This window comes from Diadema setosum, chromosome 1 (assembly GCF_964275005.1).
Source record: "Diadema setosum chromosome 1, eeDiaSeto1, whole genome shotgun sequence".
Classification (NCBI taxonomy): Eukaryota; Metazoa; Echinodermata; class Echinoidea; order Diadematoida; family Diadematidae; genus Diadema; species Diadema setosum.
Window position 1 is genome coordinate 30,751,846 of NC_092685.1, and position 20,077 is coordinate 30,771,922.

General features: G+C 39.7%; 1 protein-coding gene across 4 annotated transcripts in view; it reads left to right on the plus strand.

Moving 5' to 3' along the window:
* The window catches only part of LOC140229643 (MAP/microtubule affinity-regulating kinase 3-like), a 127,084-nt gene that overhangs the window by 75,568 nt on the left and 31,439 nt on the right, over positions 1 to 20,077 (plus strand). For 3 of the 4 annotated variants that reach the window (XM_072309888.1, XM_072309897.1, XM_072309894.1), the window contains exons 5-7: positions 1,832 to 1,880; positions 9,448 to 9,584; positions 12,447 to 12,503. In XM_072309888.1, the coding sequence (XP_072165989.1) occupies positions 1,832 to 1,880; positions 9,448 to 9,584; positions 12,447 to 12,503 (243 nt within the window). The remainder of the gene's footprint in view (positions 1 to 1,831; positions 1,881 to 9,447; positions 9,585 to 12,446; positions 12,504 to 20,077) is intronic. The other variant, XM_072309905.1, reaches the window with a different exon arrangement.

Genomic DNA, 20,077 nt, shown 5'->3' on the forward strand with positions numbered 1-20,077 from the left:
AAAAATGTGCTGTATTTTTAACTTTAATGATACTTTCGGTATTGTTCACCATGCTACAATGAAAGGGAATCACCTTTTTTTTTTTTCAAAGTATTACAATTTCAGACAGGTTGTATTATTATTATACATTAGGTAATGTAGTTTCAGGTACTGATGAATTTTCATTAGTAGTAGTGAATGTTTCACCATCATACAACAGAAGATAATGTGAGCAAGTTAAGTGAAGAAAAGTTGCATATATAGGCGATCACATTTGTAATGAAATTACTGAAATTTTAGAGTGAAAAACTAGTGAAAGCATTATTTGAACAAAAATAGGTGAAATAATGAAATTAGTCTCTCATACTCTTTGCCATTTTAGTCCACCAAGGTTTTAATTTTTGAGGCATGTTTTTATTATTGTGTTTGTAATTACTTTATGAACTGCAGATGTATGAAAATTTGCCCTTTATCCATTTAAAGTTATAATCTGCACTTTCAATTTCAATTCCAGAAGGTTAATGGGGCTTTCCAGGAATGGCAAACTGTAACTTTTTGCTGTATTTTGTACTTTCTTCCTCTTCCTTTTTTGGCAAAAGTATTAAAGTATTACAGGTTTCATGGAAAATACTGTTGTTTTTTCCCAATTGTATAATTACATATGTTTGTTGCAAGAAAGGTAAAAATGCAATAAAAAGATAGAATACACCTTTCGGCCCTCAGAATACTGCAGTGCTGTGTATTAAAGGTTGATACTTGTGGCTTTTGCAGGAAAGTAGAAAAAATAAGATATATATGCACATATGGTGACACAGTTTCAAGAGAATATTGCAATCTGCCGCATGCTAGAAACTGTAGCCTTGCCATAGAAAGTAGGACAGCAGCAATAGCCTGACATGGCTGCGTGGTCCCCTCATGTCCTAAGGGGGGCCCTCCAATGCACTGAGATGCTTGAAAAGGAACTTGTCGATCAGGATCGATACATTTTTTTTTTTTTTTTTTAACCCCGTCCTGTAGGAGCTTCCTTCACCTGTGCCAAAAAGGATGCTTTACCTTGTTCAGTTGTGGTGTGTCACGGTCTATCTATGTTTTATATCAGAGCAGATATGCATGTGAAACATTTATTGCAGTCATGACAGCTGCCTTTCTAGTCATTACATGTATAATATGTACCTGTGTGAGTGTATGTGTATGTGTGTTGTGGGTGTGTTTGGTCTGTACTAATATGATTCCATTCTGTTTTTCTGTACAATTCTTTTTTCATTTTAATTGTTATCAATCTGACAAAGGAGATGTGCGGTATTTATATTATCAAGTTATAATTCCTACTTTAGAAAAAAAAGGTTGTACATGGGAAGAATATAACTCTTTTGTTACTTATATCCAAATTATATACTTTTGTTTCAGCAGTACCAGTGAAGAATGTTGCCTGAGTTGTTTTATTTGAATTGTAATGAATGAATATTATCAAAAAGAAAAAGTATTAAATTATGTATGTACATGTTTAATGCTAGCAAATTTGCAGTGAATTCACCAAAGGAGTTCAGTTCAGCTGCATATTGAGGACAGCATTCCTCAAATTTTGCCAAATGAAATAGTAGCTGCAATGGTTGTGTACAGCGATCGATTCTGTGCTTTGACAGCTCTAGCAGTCTTTGGCAAGAAGATGCTGCTGTGTTGGAATGAACCGAGTTTCCCGCAAAGTCAGGTCAATCCTGTTATTTCAGGCATCATTTGTGTTGGTACATGTTTATGACTCCTCCATTCATTTACCTGTCTGTTTCTGTAAGTCTACAAATCGCAAGTGTCATTTTCACATCTTCGTTTTTGTTCTTTTCTTTTTCATCTGCAGGTGTACAGAGAAGTTAAAATTATGAAATTACTAGACCATCCAAATATAGGTAAGTACCTTCTTTTTTTGTATATTCCTCTTGTCCCAAATATATTACATATTTGTTCTAGAGCGTGTTGGCACGCATTGCAGATTCTATTGAAGTGGATGAAGATGGCACAGGATAGCAGAATAGTGATGAAATTCAAACTCAAACCAATGACCGTGGCATGAATCGTGTTTGTATACCACCGATTCCAGTCTTTTACATTGTATGATGAGATCAGTGAAAGGGCGGCTGGTGGGGTGGGGGGGGGGAATTTGTTCCCGAATGTGTTTAATATTACAATTGTGTGCATCTTCATTCATGTCCAAGTGGAAGTAGGCAGAGCAAAATATGCTGAAAATATGAAACTATCTGTATGCGTGTGTTTATGTGTGTATAATAGCATGGGAGCATGTGGAAGGGAGAATGGAGGAGGGCGACTTTTACATTTATTGGCCGAGGAGAAGTCGGTGTTACGAGCCGAGGCATTTGCGGCATTTTGCGCGAAATCCATGGGGATGCTATCAAGTGAAGTCTTGTCTCCCACTTGGTTTGCGGTATCCGTCACGACAGAAAGCCTTGCTGGGAGGCTAGGAGCTACCTGTGTTGGTGATTGCACCCGACGTGTCTTGTCCCATGCCCCTGCGACATTCATTACGAGCCGGGTGCCGCGTCTCAACCTCACTTAAGAGTGACGGATGCTGGGATCCCCATCTGACGAGCGTTGCGAGATGCAGGTGATGACATCACCATCCTCCGTATTGCCATGGCAACACAAGCTAAACAATTACCAGACTTGCCTTCCTGCCACATAGAGGCATTTGCAGATAATTGTGAAATGTACCCTGCTACGTTATCAAGTCTTTTTGAAATTAATGCTCCCTCTGCTCTGGTGAAAGAAAGTGCCTTTGTCGGATGGATATCAGAATTTCTCAGGAATGGGTTTGGAATGAGGCAGGAATTCAATAATTCACATTTTCATACTGTGTATTGTTAAATCGTAGTGTGTATCAGTTAAGAAGCCATAGTGTGTATCACTTATGAAGCCAGAATGTGCAAATATACCCTGGGCAAGACATGAGTGTTAATAATAGTGGAGAGTGAATGCATTGAATCATGAGAGACTTACGAACATTTCCTACACCATCATAGTAGTTGTGTACATGTATATTGCTACACCCAAATTAGAACAGACAGTGAAGTGTATAGTGAATTCAAGGATCAAAGGGATGGGCTAGAATATAAAAAAAAAAAAAAAAAAAAAAAAAAAAAAAAAAAACTCTTTCACTGGTGGTGTGTATCCTTTGATTGATTATGCACAGAAATATCAAGTTGTCCTGGTTCCGCATACAAGTAGTTTGTTCCAAAGTTCTGGAAACTTGCTGAGCAACTTCAGTCAGAGTTTGTTAGTTTGTTTTTATTTTTAAAGGTTCAGTCAAGGAAGTGAATATATATAAACAGCTTTGATGGGTTTTCTTCATCCCTTCAGATAAGAGTAATGATGAATAAAGGTTTGTTTCCACTGCCATGTGATCCAATACGCATACTATGAGTGGCCATTAGTAGTTGATCATGGAATTTTCAGTGACGTCCACCACAATCTGTATCACTGTTCCAAATCATGGAGTAATCGTGGTCGTGTCAAAATTAATCAGATCTTATCAGATCTTGAGGTGAGCCGTGGCAATCTCTTTGATTGTAGAAAAGTTTGGACAGTTCAAAAATAGTCTACGATCAGTGTAATTGCCATGACTGACCTCAAGATCTGATAAGATGTGATAAGATCTGATAAGGTCTGATACGATCACCGTGATTACTCTATGATTCAGACCACGATTTGAACAGTGGCCCAGATTGTGATAGATATAAATGACAACTTCACGATCAACTACTACTGGCCAATCATGGCGTACGCAGCAGATTGCAAGACAGTGGAAACGTGACATTTAAAGTAAGTATCAGTGTGAATTGTGAAGACTATGGTAAGATCCTATATCACTAGTTCATCTAGCCCTTTAGAAATAAAAAAGAATTCACATCAGCAGTAAATGAAACACTTCCTAGTTGCTCGAAATGTGTATTACGGTACACCACTTTTGTGTACATATCCTTAGTGTGGATACAGTGTGCTGCTGTTTTAAAACAGCATGTTTCTTTTCTATATCATAGAGTGATGTGCCTTCAAGTAATGATACAAGTAGATAACAGGTAATTGTTGTGTTTGCTTAGCATGATCATTACATGTGCTTTGATAAAGTAAAAGAAATTGTATCACAACCTCCCACGATTCCCACTCGAATAGATATCATGTACATACACATCCAAAATGCAATGATTTAGAGGACATAAAGTTGTAGATAAAATGCCAAAGGGGGAATTTTATCAAAGTTATTTAGATGCGTAGGACTGAGATAATTCTAGGGATTTCAGAGAAAGATCTAAAACATGCATTGGCTGCATAACGTGCAGCATGATGCACAGGTAAATCCAGGCAGATTCCTGTGCGCCCAGGAGACATGTGGGAGAAATCAGATTATGCATGGATCTGCCTCCTGTCTCCATTAAGATCTGGATGCGAATGCAGACTCCGTGCCCCGACTGGCTCAATTGTAGCCACGGGCACCGGAGTTCGGCATCTCCTGGCCGTGAGATGCACGATGCCACAGCGTGTGGACAATGGCGGGAGGTGTAGCACCAGAAGGCCGAGACGACGCGGTGGCTTATTGTCACTGACCCCTAGGATGCATGGATGGGGGGGGGGGGATCTTCAAAGGCTGCCCCATTCGCCCAGACCGCATCACCTGCTCGCTCTGTCTCCAGGAGAACATCTCACGTGACAGTCACACAGCAGTGCTCAGGAAAGATGGGAATTCTAAAGGATTATGGGAGAATCTGCATCTCTGCCCACGCCATCGTCATACCTCTTCACATCGAATAGCCAGAAACAAACTTTAAGGTCATGTGTTAAACATAACAACAGACTTGTCAGAAGCTGCCTGTAAAAGACACGATACAAAAAGAGGCAGAATGTTTGTCCCATAATGGTTTAACTGTACACCAACCTTACTAGTTATGTGAGTAGCACACAGTACATTATTGAGGTCAACATCCTTCTGGTGAGCATGGGATGCGTCAATAATAATAATAATAATAATAATAATAAGGTCTTATTTACCCAGGGTAGCCTCTTCAGTGTTGACACTGCTCTACCAGAGGGCCCTGCCATTATTATTACCCTAGCGTTGCCAGGTACCCATTTATACACCTGGGTTGAGAGGGACACAGTGGGTAAAAACATCTTGTCCAAGGACGTAAGCACTGGGCGGGATTCGAACTCGGGTCCTCCGATCGGGAGTCGGGAGTCTTATCCACTATGCCACAGCGCCCCCACTGATGCCACAGCGCCCCCAAAAGATTTCACATGAAGAATAGAGCATGCATGAGCATTTTCTTTGATGCTGACATTTATCCCTGAGTTAAATTTCTTCACTGACAAATAACAGATGTATATACTGTCTGTGTATATATGCATAAGTCTCTGTAACCGCACCAGCGACCCCAACGCGTACCGAGTCGGGGTCACATGGCAGCCCTATGGCTATCGAAGAAACGCCTGATATGGCTTAGCATTTTGGTGACCAGAGACCAAAATACAGGGTTTTACACTGAAAATCATAGCCGTACTGTTAGATAAGATACTTACAATCAGAGCCGCCGAAATCAATTTACAATACAATCTGTTTTAAGAGCCCAGTGAAAGATTTTATCCAAGGTTTTAGTCCTTCCGCACTTCGTATCATAGTACAACTTACACAGCGCATGTGCCAACAGCCTTGCTGTCGATCGGGTATGGATAAAACGTAGCATATATTACAATACACAATGTATGCGTATGAAAAAAAAAAACAGGACGGCTTGCTGAGAACTGAAATGGAATATTCAGTCGCGCATGTGCAGATCATTTTATTTACGTGATATGTTCAAAATGGCGATTCGCATCTCGCGGAGATGGTCTCAAAGATGATGACGATTAATCTTGTTTTCGGAGGTAATGATGAGTGATACATAGTTGCCTATAATATTCAACAATATGGTATTACAACATGTGGCTTTTCGTTGAATCCAAGTGTCGTTTTGAACGATGAGTTGTTTAATGAATTGCGAGCATCGCAGTGCACTTGATTACTTCACTAAATTGCATACAAGTCTTCGGGGCGCTGTTACTGGTTACAGCGCCCCGCGCCGGGGTTAAGGTCTCTGGGGACATCATAAATACAAACGTCTTGTTGTGTTTCTGAAAGAACACGAAAGCATGTCACCTTTGAGTAGCCACTCAAATAAAGAATGTCAAATCAGATCGTTTTCTCCTCACCCGGTTTGTTTTCTGTGTTTCATGAGTCTTAATCACTAGCATGACCTGACTGCAATTGAAAGGAATGTTTGTCTATTATCCTTCTGAAAACTTTGGAAAGTAAGGGGACACAAGGTGCAAAGGAGTGAATGTTTAGCCAACCCCCCCCCCCCCCCCCCCGGAAATAAACAACAACAACAAAACACCAAATTAACAAACAAACAAAGAAAGAAACATATGGCTGGCTTTTGGCATGGAAATTCCATTCACAAATTCTTAAAGTTTAAGTCTGCTTTTCTTGCTTTGCAAAGAAATGAGTCATTCTAGTATAGTTCTTTGAATAGTTAAGACGTCTACTGTTTGCTTCCTAAGGAAGTAAAGAAAGAAGTTTACATATATTTTTTTATTTTTTTATGGGACTTATCTGTATGCGTCTGTGTTGTATGTGCTTGTGTGCGAGTGAAACATGTATTTTGATTCAGCAAGTTTTAACACATTCAAAGTGAATATGTAAATTTTGTTTGTATTACATAGAATCAGAAATAAAGATAACTGCTTGCTCTACCTACCCCCAGCTCCCTCCAATGAAGCTCGCCCACCCCATTTTCTCAATGTTCAGCATTTGAGCAGATGATGTGAAGTCTGACAAGGGGATCAAGTGGGTGACATTTTCAAATGATGAATGCAAGCAGATTTTGGTACAAATTTTCACCAAGTGGTGCTTCCTTGGCCACGAGAAACGTATTGCGACAGAGCAGGGAGGAATTCGCGTTTGTCAATGTCTTTTTCTCCTTGTGAAACTCACGGCCATTGATTCTTCGCGGAGAATTCCTTCTGCTGCGTCAAGTACGTTCCCCACAATACGCGGCACGGGCCGCGATAATTCTGCAAATTGGAGGAGCAAGCTCGGGTCGATTGAATTAGACTTCCCTCCATGCACCGGGTCCGTGCATCGCAGATAGATAATTGATCATTTCATCTCACTTTAGTGAGATATGTGCAAGCGGTAAGCGTGCGGAAGGCTGTTAGGAGAGGCTACGGGCCTTAAAGTGAGAGGATGAGAAATCAACATCACATTTCCATGGCATTTATGGGGAAGTGTGCAAATGTGTGCCTCTCAACACTGGAGGTCGGTGTATTGCAGTCATGTGCTGTAGTAGCATAGCATGTAAAGGGTTTGTGTGCCTGTGTGTGTGTGTGTGTGTGTGTTTCAGTGTTTCTGCATGTCCATAATATGCAGTCATTACTTAGGCAGTTTTTGTGAAGTATGCAATTGAAATGGGTTCACCTTTCTGGTACTGGACGACCCAAAGTTTGATTGGACTAATGTTCATGTTAGTTTGAGATGTACGTTGGTGGTTATGAAAAGGTCCAACTCCTATGTTCTATATATTGGTCCAGTGTTACGTAGTAGAAATATGCTTTGTAGAATATTCATATTTAAAAGGGTTGAAGGAAATTCAAGAGGATCTATTGGAATTAACCTTTTTCACTTTTAATTTGAGGAGCAGATGACCTCAGAGCTGGAGGTGCATCTGTCTTGTCTGTGATGATGATGGATGTATGATAAGCAACACATTCACTCTTGATAGGAATTTGATTGGTATCAAATGCAAAAATCATCCTGTGCCGCATTAATACGTCTAGAAGGTTACTGCAATTTCCTTCATCAGGCAAAATCTATTTATCTGTGCATTTAAACTTAAAGAGTAGAAACCTTTTAGAACTGCTTCTTTTGGCAAAAAGCATTTTATATTATGTAATACCATTCTGCTTATGCAAGGATACATTCGTTGATTGCAAGATAGGTATTCATGGAGTGGATTAGTATCCTATCTGAAACACAGCAGTTGTCTATTTTATGCAGCCACTGCAAGGTCTTTGCTAGTCTGACGCTCAGGCATTGTTGTTGATTTTTTAATGTGATCCATATTTACCACTGCTGTTGCATAGTATTTGTCAAAATCAGGAGGGTGAGTAAGTAATAGGGTAGGTAAAAACTGAACTCCCTTGGGTTTGTCACATAAGAGCAGAAAAGTGCAGGTCTGAGATGGTAGACTAATTTATTGTTTCTGTGTATTTGTGTGTGCGTCTGTGTTTGCTTTTGTTTGTTTTTTGTGTTTTTTGTTTTAATTTGTTTTGTTTGTTTGCTTTAATTTGTTTTGTTTGTTTGCTTAGTTATTTTTTTTCTTTGTTGTTGTTTTTTGGGCTGCTGAAAATCATTTACCCAGACATCCTTTGTAGGCTTGACGTTTGTCTGCAGAAATAGAGCTATGAGTATGAGAAACTGGGATTGTTTGCGTTTGTAATGACTAAGATCTGTGAAGGTCACAGACAAAAGCAGTGCCAGGTAGGGTTCCAGTTTGGCCATGCTTTTTTTGCTGGTACAATCCTATTTGCCTTTTTACCTTTTTCTTATATCTCTGAATTCCCCAGCAGTGTTGTTATCCTGCTATTAGTGAGTAATTCTGATTTTAAAGGAGGATGTGATTAAAAGGAAAACATAGTTCTCATATGCCTGCAGAACTGTTGATTTTCACTCTAAAATGTACACCTAATGCATAAGAAATATATGTGAAAGAAAGACAGTTTGTTCAGGCATGTGCAGTCTGGAGATTCAAGCACTTCATTTGAAGGAAAGTGATTTTTTTTTCTTTAACAAATAATTATTGTTTTTTTACATCACAATGCAAAAACCGATAACTCCTGTAGCTATTCTGAAATATTTCAGTTGTTCAGAAACAACGACAACAATCTCTGCAGGAAGTGAGATGTGACATAAGTAGCATGTTTTCTGTGTCATTTTACTTTGTAAAGTAGGAGGACCGTAAACTTCATTTTAAAACTTCATTAAAAATTTCTCGCAGAGTTTGGTGTGTGAGTTTTCTTCCCATGTTTCAGGTTGCTTTTGGCACAGTTGCCTGACAACCATACTGTGTTTGATTTTTCTGTTACATCATTATTTTCCCCCCTATGAGAATGGTTAGCCCCAAAAATAAATTTTAAGACCAAAACTGCTGTGAGGGCCTCAAGAAAAAAAGAAAAAAAAAAGAGGGATATTTTATGTCTGTATGAAATGTCAAAGATATTCCACAAACGAGGGTCACCACTGTTGACTCTGTGCCCAAACTTATTCTGTGTTCCATGTTTTCTGTTCTGTGCATGTATGAAAAGCTTTCTTTAAAAAAAAAGAAAAAAAAATTAACCTTTCTTGCCCTCTTTTGCTTCTCCTCATTTCAGTGAAATTGTTCGAGGTGATGGAGACGGACAAGACGTTATATCTAGCAATGGAGTACGCCAGCGGAGGGGAAGTCTTCGACTATCTAGTAGCGCACGGAAGGATGAAGGAGAAAGAAGCAAGAGCAAAATTTAGACAAGTCAGTCTTTCTTATTTCTCACTCTTTTTTATTACACTACTATACTGTACATCTTTATCCCCCCCCCCCCTCCACCACCTCTCATCCATTAGATTGTTCTGCCAGTGAAGTGTGTCGAGGCTTGTTCCGATTCCAAACTGTAAATATGGCAGCAGGCATCATCTGTACTTACATATCATTGGATCATTGTCTCGACACAATAGCCTCGATGATTACATTCACATAGTAATATCTGAGTTCATTCCCTGTTGAATAGAAAAATATATGACTACGGGTGTAATTTACCTCCAGCCTAATGCTCTCGTACAAAGATTTACACGTGAGTCAATGAAATGAATCAAAAATCATTTGTAATAAAAAAGAAAAGAAAAGATTGATTTACTTGATGAAATTAAACTGGGAAAAATGGAGGTATAGCCTTTGAATTTGGTTGGCTCTGTTGTATTTCTTCCACTACATTGTAGATATTCGTAAAAATTCAGGTTTTCCCATGTTATTCAAATTCTGCTTCTTTCGAAATTCATTCAGAAGTCAATTCTGTTGCCAAGAGCAACTGTCTTCTGTGATGCATTCAAAATTGGAGACCAAAGCAAACACTCAAATATACACAAAAAAGAGGGAAAAAAAACCCCAGTTACACACATGCAGAGGAAGAATTTGAAATTCTCCACAATCCACTCCCCCCCCCCCCCCCTCTCTCTCTCTCTCTCTTTATATGAGGTTCTGATGTTGATGGTGTCAGAGCGCTGTAAATTGGCGAGGATGGCACTTCATTCCTGCATAAGTGGTGCAAGTGCAGGCTGCAAGTGACGTCAAGAAACTTGATTTGATATCGTGATTTTCCCTTCTTCCATCAGATCAGTTTCTGTGATTGCATGTTTTTGAAATAAAAAACCTTCTTGTGTCCATTTGCCCTTTCTGAGCTCTTTTTTCTTTCTGAAGTTCTTTCTTCTACAATGTAAAGAGAGAGAATTTCCTGTAAAAGTTTGCATAACCAAAATTAAGTTAAGTTTGGATCCATTGCATTTGCTGTGAAAGTACATGTTTGGTTACATGCTCACAGCTATAACAGCTAAGAATTTCATTGCTTGGGGCAGGATCTGCCTCTAAGGAAGACTTCTACAGATATAGCTTCTCACTGTAATATCATATGCTCATGATTTCTAGATCTTACTCTCAAGTACTGTAAAAATGGAAATTTGTGTGAGTAGTTTTTCATGCTTAGCCATGTAAACATTTTTACTTGTTCATAATTTTACTAATTTTTCTATATCATACTTTCAAGTAATATAAAAATGAAAATTTTTTTGTGAGTAGTTTTTCATACTTAGCCAGAAAAATTTTTTTACTCGTTCATAATTTTACAGACGGTCACAATTAAGCAAACACTTCAAAAATAGCCCACAGCTGCCATGGCGGCTAAATGTTTTGGAGGGACATACAACAGGACTAGCAAATGTAAAGAAAAAACTACGAACAACGTAGCAGTTATACCACTACAATATACTCCCCTTGAAATCAAAGCTATGAGATATTTTAAATAACAAGCAAAAAATTCACACACTTTTATTTTTGTGCTAGCTTCATGTTTTGCGATCTATGTGCAAAAATTTCCCTTTCACACTACATGTATGTACGCCTTCTGATGGCAAAAACAAAAGAAATTTAGATTGTGTCTCTGAAACATGTTTTTCATCATGTTTAGAGTAATTAGTTATCCAGATGGCAACATTTGTCACAGACTGCAAACCGCTAAAGACGTCCCATCATGCAGCTTTGTGGTAGATGTATGGGCTGTCGTTAAAACAAGATGCAACTTTCAGGGCATTATATATGTTTGTAAGAGAATGTACTTGTGTGCTTGCACCATACTCATAAATGTCCAAAGAGTGCAGCTTGTACAGGGAAGTGCCTGCATGTTCAAGTTGAGCATTGCCTCCTCAATTATATTCTCAGGTCAAGCCGTTTTAATCACAAACATGCTTCTAGTTTGAGCCAAAATTTTTTTGGAAATCACCTGGGGGCCACAGATTGTTGACAGATAATTTCAAAATCATGATAGAAGAAACATGATTCAAGTTATGCATTTGGATGCACAAAATCTACCCCAATTTGCATCAGATGTGTTTCTTAACGAGTCTATAAGTGATTACTGTGTGCCATCTGAAAGTGTCCTGTTGTTTTGGAAGACCACCCTGAATCTGCATTGTATAGTTTCTGACCCGTTTCACACTCCATTTTATCCATGTGTGTGGGGTGAGTATTCAACAATATTTGCCTGCAGGCCTGCAATCCAATTATGAGTGAAAAACCATGTTATATTGCAGTTACTGATGATACGATGACAACATCACAATATTTTGTTGTTCTGTTAACCCACAGAAACGTCAATTTATAAGCTGTCTCCTTTACTACTGACCACCAATTTGAAGCTACACTGAGGGGGAGGATTGTTCACTGCACAATTAGATCATGTAAAACTACTAGTAACATTTCCACCATTCCTCTCAAGAATGCATTTTCATATTAAACTACAAGTTTGCTGGGGGCTGTGCTGTGACCACTAGCAGCAACACGTGTATGTTGTATATTAAATGCCAGTGATATCTTTCAGTGGTGGCCCTGAGACAGTTACAGTGCTATTTTTGTAACGAATAGATGGCAGCTCACATTGTATTTATGCAAGACACACATCCAAGCCGAAGTGATGTGATACGTTTGTTTTGAAAACAAGTTGAAGTTGATACATGTATGAGCTCATGACTGATTTTGGTTTTTTTCTCATCTATATTCCGTTTTGAACCATGCCAACAGAAATATGAGAAGTTCATCTTATCTGTGTATCCTCTTCACCCTTTCCAGATTGTGTCTGCTGTACAGTACTGTCATCAAAAGCGAGTAGTTCATAGAGATTTAAAGGTAAGAATCAACTGATCATGCCTGAGAATGTTCCAGTTCAATTCTTGTACAGGAAGTGTTGTCTTTTTTTTATTGAATGTTTCCATTGGGAGTCTAAATGGATGGTATCAAATTTGTAATGCTGTTATGAATTTGAAGGTGGTAGATTGTAGAAGAAATGACTATATAACAGTCATCAGAGCATACAAGATAAAACAAGAAGTCAAAATCTGTTAAAATGATTGCTGTATGATTGAATATAAGGGCGGTTATATTTGCTCAGTTGGTAGCACGTCTGCTTCCAGATCCAAGGGTACCGGGTTTGATTCCTGAGTCTCACTGAGCAATGTTGTGTGTTATACCGTCCCTCTCTAGCAAGAGGCAAAACACTCTGTTCCTCGGATAGGACATAAAATGGAGGTCCCGCGTATGAGAGAGTCACAACTCATGCATGTAAAAGATCCCGCTTCTTTCATTCATCGTGAAGAGCGGGGTGCATTTATAACCCGGTGAAATGGTCCCACCTCACATCCAGCTGGACCCCATGGAAGACCAACTAGTGCAGCCGATTATGGGCTATCCAGCCATTATCTCAGATGGAAAAATGAAAACAATAACAAACAAATATTGAGTTGAGCCCATACTTGTTAGTTGGCATTGAAGTATGGCTAGGCACCATGGCTCTAAAGTCATAGTCCAAATTTTGGGGGGTTATTAACCACGCATGTCATCTGACACATTTCAGGCATGCGTGGCCACTTCGTTCATGGCATGTGACGGATGACAGTGTTAAAAGCAATGTCTTCTCAGAGTTCCCCACCACCCCCCCCCCCCCAGCACCACAGCTTCGCCAACGCACGCAGCGAGGAAGCGCACACTGTCCCCCACCATGCGTGCTCACTCCTGACCTGTGCACTCTGTGGCACAAGCAAGCCACCGGCCAGCCAGCCGGCCGGCCAGCCCAAAGTTTGGGTAGGGGAGGGAGGAAAGGGAGCTGCAACCGCCACGCCAATGAGTTTGATTGGTGGAGGAAGAGCTTAATGAGATAAGCACCTCCTCATCATCAGTCACTCACTGGGATCGCCACCATCCCTGGGTGACACCCTGTCCTTGAGTCCTCCACACCCCTTGCTCCTAGTCTCTGCTCTTCAGTCCCTTGTTTCCATGGTCACCGACCACTTTAGGGTCAAACTTGTCATCGTACCAATTGAAACAAACATAGTATCCCTTGTAATGACGCTTAAAAGATGAAACTTGAAATTTTATAAACGTAGTGATGAAACTCTCTTCTACTATAGCAATGAGAAAGATTGTGTTTCCCGTCATTCCTAATGCCTTTGAACAGTGATACATTTTAAAGCACCTTTCAAAAATAATGAGAGAAGTTTTAAAGATTAGTTTTGCCGTTGATTGCACAGTATGACTGTGACTAAAAGATTTGACATGTATACACGTACGGTAAAGCAACATATTTTCACGGCTTGAAATCAACAATATGCAGACCAAAAAATTAATTGAATTTGAACTGTATAAAGATAATGAAGTAACTCTCAGGTTCCCCCCCCCCCCATAGTATTGAAGGGTTCTTCCATACGGTGTGGTATTACATTTACCATGTATACCATACACTGGAAGAAAGCATTTGTTATGGGGAGGGGGAAAAAACAAAAAAGCAATGGCACATTGGTCTGCACTTCAGTGTTTCATTGAGGGTGGAGACCAGTGGTGTGATAATTACAATGGTTACTGACATAGGGCTATATCCACGGAAGTGCTGAAAGCGGTTAAAAGAAGTAAAAAGGGAAAATAATATGAATAGGAAACAGCACATAGCAAACAAACAAACAATATAAAGCAAAACAAATTGCTTATATGCAAAATTTAAAAGATGTGATTTAGATTCACTTTAAATATATCAATATTGTGAGCTTACCTGAATACATAAAGGCAATTTATTCCAAAGTTATTGACCTGCATGAACAAATAACCGACCCCCCCCCCCCCAATTTGATTGAACTTTTGGCACTATATATAAAATGGAGTCGGATGAGTGTATTTGTCTAACAGGGGTATATTGCTGCACAAGAGAAATATTACAGCCAGGAACAGTGCCGTAGACACAGTGAAACACAAGCAAGAGTATTTTGAATACACTTTGTGATCATATGGGTTACCAGTGTAATGACTAAAGCACAAGTATTATGATTGTTTATACAATTTTTTTTTTTTCTGAGTTATCATACAGGCAACTGTATTCTGAAGTTTTAATTGTAGGCGTGAAAGCTGATTACTAGTATGGGGTAACTGAAAGAAACAAGCATTACCGAAGTCTAGTCTAGAAGATATAAAAGGCATCCTCCATTCAGATTAACAACCAGTGGTATACAGCTTGATGTGTTATTAAAGACCAGTGTAAATTGGAGGAGACGAGAGGTTTTAAGTCCCAGACTACCTTGGAATTAGGTCGCGGTGTGGAGAACCAATTAACTATTCCTCTTGTAGTATAATGACATCAGTGGAGCGTAGCGCTGGAGTCCTCCAGATAGGAAGATGTTACGATGCGTACAATGTCCGGGACCCCCTAGAATCCCCCACCCTCCCTTTTCCAGGGGGCCCTCATTTCCCCATTCATACTGAAGTTTTTTGTTTGTTTGTTTTGTTTTGTTTTATTTTAAAGAATCACTTACCTGGTTCAAGTGGGTTAGTTGAAGATGTCTTTGACTATCTTCCTGTAGTATAGCATAGTACACTGTGCCTGGATAGCACATGTCACGGTTGACTGGAGCCAAACTGTATGCCGGGGCTGTCATTAAAAGCAAGAAGATTAACAGTTATACGAAGAAGGCTCTGAGTGAAATGACATTCTGTACTCAAAGTTACTCAAATGAAAATGGTTTATTTTAAAAAAAAAAAAAAAAAAAAAAAGTTAAATTGAAATTGGGCCAAAGTGATGCATGTTGGTGAGAAAGGTCTGAAATTCTTCAAGTGTATCATGATTGTAGGAAGGAACACAATGTTGCGATGCGAATTTTAATGAGGTGAGGATGTTGTCTCGGCCTCACAAGGCCCCATTGACTAGTCAGTGACTAGCCAGTGACTAGCCATTGACTTCACCAAATTTCCTTTTTGGATATCAAAGGATATAAATTGCATCCTTCAAATAAAACTATTATGTAGTTACTTAATGACTTTATTATCCATGAGGGACTCTACGGAGGGTAGGTTGACATCTGCCGCTAGATAACCATGAGCTGGATTGTAGGGATTTTAAGAATGTTATCCTTATCTAGTAAAAATTGATGATCAGTTGTGAGGGAATAACAACTGACGCAGATCTGAAAGTGATAATCACTGATTTGTGAAAGCATGTGAAATTGTGAAATTCCATAGATTTCTTTGTTCATGTTGGAGGATAGTGAAACTTCCACTGCTCAGTTGAGGTTCCCTCGAGTTGTCAAAACCCACTTGAATATACCTTGGAGTTTAAGTGTATGAATCCTTCCTTTCCAATAATCCGTAAGGATTTAAGAAGACCAGATGGGATGGCTAAAAACAAGTTCAAGTAAGAATGTTTTTAGGTAGATAGATATTCTATCTAGACATTCTAGATAAACAGACATACATGTTTGCATTTAGGGTTAAAGATTAAAAAAAAAAATCAGAAAATGATTTGTACCATATTATGAGAGGAGATACTTACCCGTACATGTTGACACAAAAAATATTGACTTCGCAAACGTAACGTTTCGTGGAAGTAAAGACCAAGTGAAGTCTTAGGAAACCATGTCCATCCCATAATGTATTATATGAGAATCTGCCATACATACATGTCTGCTGCCCAAAGACTTCCATTTTCCATTGTTATTTCAGTTATTTGAATGTGTTTACTTTGGTTTGCAGTCAGAGGGTTAATGTACTCTGGTGCTTGACTAGCCTTGTGTGTGAATTCAACTGAAACCAAGGCTTATGTACGCCTAGTGTTTACATACAGGAGAGAGATGCCTTAAGGATGGAGACAGTCTCCCTCTGTCTCCCTGTCTCTCTCTCTCTTTCCAAGCCTGTCCCTCTTCTCTTCTCCTTCCGTGACACCCAGCGGTCAGTGGAGTGATGACGGGCCACGGTCATGTGCAGTTTTGTGCCACAGGGCATCCTGGTTGTACTCTTCATCTTCCTCTTCTCTCGTGTTTTTGCTTCTTTTTTATGCCTCCGCCACGAAGTGGTGCCGGAGGCATTATGTTTTCGGGTTGTCCGTCCGTCCGTACGTACGTCCGTACGTCCGTCCGCTTTCGTTTACGCGATAACTTGAGTAATATTTACTGGAATTTTACCAAACTTGGTCCAAGTATGAAGTATGATGGGGCAACGATTTGATAAGATTTTGGGTGAAATCGGCTAAAGGTCAAAGGTCAAAGGTCAAGGTCAAATCATGAAATTATATCCGTTTACGCGATAACTCAAGACTGTATGGAGCAAATTTCACCAAACTTTGTTGGAGGATGATGTATGATGGGACAATTACTTGATTAGTTTTTCAGTGAAATCGGACAGAGGTCAAAGGTCAAAGATCAAGGTCAAATCCTAAAATTTATCTGTTTATGTGATAACTCAAAACTGGATGAAGCAGCTTTCACCAAACTTGGTCCAGGGATGATGTATGATGGGACAATTAGTTGAGTAGATTCTAGTGACATTGACAAGAGGTCAAAGGTCAAAAGGTCAAGGTCAAATGCTAAAAATGTTGCTATTTCCCCCATATCTATGCAATGCCCGCAGTTATTTTCTTGAAACTTAGTGTAGACATGTACTACTGCGTAAGGATTCTCCAGAGAGAGTTTCATGTCATAAGGTCAAAGGTCAAAAGGTCAAAGGTTAGGTGAAAATGTTTCAATATCACTTTTCTCGCAAATGGTTCAATGTATCTTCATGGAATATGGTACATATGCATGTACTGACTGGCAGGGATTATCTAGGGAATTTAGGGGTCATGGGTCAATAGTCAGGGGTTCAAAGGTCAAGGTCAACTCCTCAAAATGTTACTGCTGTATTTTCCTCATACATGTATACTAGTATATGCAATGATTGCATTATTAGTTTTAAAAGTGTTTGATATATGTACATGTATTACTTGATGGAGATTCTCTTGGAAATGTCCAACCAGAAGGTCAAAGGTCAAAGGTTAAGGGTCAAAGGTCAGGTTTAAATGAAAAAAAAAAATATTTTGTACTGTAATTACACTTTTTCTTCATACCTTGAAAATTATACTCAATGCATAAACTTATAATAAGGTCGGTCAGAAGTCAAGTAAAAATTTTCAATTCCCCAAATATGTGTACCTGCACTCTTTAATAGACAATTATAGCAAACCCAGTTCGTGGAAAGTGAACATTCAAGATATTTCTGACAAACCTGTTATTTCGATATTTTGCCAGTTATGTGAAACTGTCATCACACATTGTCAAGACATTGTACTATACACCTTTTGGGAGAATCATGCATTATGGCGGAGGCATCAGTCGCAGTAGCGACATTTCTAGTTTTAACTCTATCATTAACCCATTCCTCCTAGGATCTTGCCTCCTCTGCCGCCCGTGTTGTCCCGTCTTATGTTGATTTTGTCACTGGAGGGATTTATTTGTGGAGTCAAACGCACTTTTCTTCCGTTGGCCAATGGGCTAAGGTTTTGACCCTGCGATTGCTGTTCTGTTTCTGAGCCTTGCGTAGTAACTTGACATTGATTCTGACCTCTTAACTTTCAGATGAATCCAGAGGTGCTAATTTTTTTTTTTCAACATGATGAGAAATAAGTACCCACATTAAAACCTGATAATGCCAAAAGTATATATTTGACAAATACTCACTTACGTTCCAGCATCTCGAACTCATTCGGTTCATTCGCAGGAAACACATGAATGAGCGACCATGATTTGGACATGAAAAGTGTCATCTGAAATTAAGTGTTCAGGATGAAATAAATCACACATTTTGTGAATGTTGTAACAGTTGTCATTTGCTTCAGTTGAAATGAATCCTACCTGCTGCATAAAGTATTCAGCAATCCCATCATGCAGTTCATCTTCTAGTTACATATCTCCAGGCACAAGACATCTGGTACGAACCAAGAACTGCATTTGCATGGTTTGTTAACAGTAATATCCTGCATCTTTGTGTATTCTCCTTGTTGTTGCCTTTTTTTTTCACGGCATCACTTACTCAACGTATAGCTGCTTGGCTCAAGAAGGCCACTATCTATTTTTTTCTGCGAAGATTCCCCTTTATCGACCATCAACAAAACCTTAGGGTTGCTGACGGTGTGTGGCTTCACACTAATGAAGTGGAAGTACGCTTGTCAGCCAGTATTAACAAAGCAAGGAAATTGAAATAAAGTGCTGTGGACTGTGTCATTAGCTCACCTGAGCCAAAGGCTCAAGTGAGCTATTGCGATCGCCCTTCGTCCGGCGTCCGTCGTGCGTCGTGCGTCGTGCGTCGTGCGTCGTCCGTCGTGCGTCGTGCGTCGTCCGTCGTGCGTAAACTTTTACATTTTTATCTTCTTCTTGAAAACCCCAAGACCGATTTTCATCAAACTTGGCAGGTAGCATCCCTAGGGGGTTAGGAACTCAATTTGTTAAAATGGGCACCATGCCCCACCCAGGGGGCCCCCAGGGGGGCCCAAACCCCCCAAAATTAAGGAATCTGTAAAAATCTTCTTCTCTAGAACCAGAAGTGATAGAGCTAAGTTAATACTATGAGTTAGTACATTGATGACTGTAGTTTCAAGTTTGTTCATGGCAGAATCAGGGGTGCCCCCCTTGGGACCCAGGGGAGGGGGGTGGGGAGGGGTCCTAATGGGGCCTAAATTATACATTTTCATCTTCTTCTTGAGAACCCCATGACCAATTTTCACCAAACTTGGCAGGTAGTATCCCTAGGGTGTTAGGATCTCAATTTGTTAAAATGGGCACCATGCCCCACCCAGGGGCCCCAGCGGGGCCAAACCCCCCAAAATGAAGGAATCTTTAAAAATCTTCTCTAGAATCAGAAGTTATAGAGCTAAGATAATACTATGAGTGAGTACATTAATGACTGTAGTTTCAAGTTTGTTCATAGCAAATCCAGGGGTGCCCCTCTTGGGGGCAGGGGGGGGGGGGGGGTTGGGAAGGTCCAAATGGGGGCCTGAATTGTACATTTTCATCTTCTTCCTGAAAACCTCATGATGGATTTTCGTCAAACTTGGCAGGTAGCATCCCTAGGGGGTCAGGATCTCAATTTATCAAAATGGGCACCATGCCCCACCCAGAGGGCCCCAGGGGGCCCCCAATCCCCCCAAATGAAGGAATCTTTAAAAATTTCGGCCCTTATTGTACATTTTCATCTTCTACTTGAGAAGCCTGGTCAAATTTTAGTAGAGCTGTGAATAATTTAGATTAGTGACTGCGTGAAAGGTGAACTTGCGATACTCAGGTGAGCGCTAGACCCGCGGGTCTCTTGTCTTGTTTAAAGTCTATACAGTGTTGTAAAGTATTGAACAAAAGTGTTGCAAGCATAGTGCCATTATTGCATATGTTGTTTCAAAAGAGAAAAAATGTCTTTGTTACAAT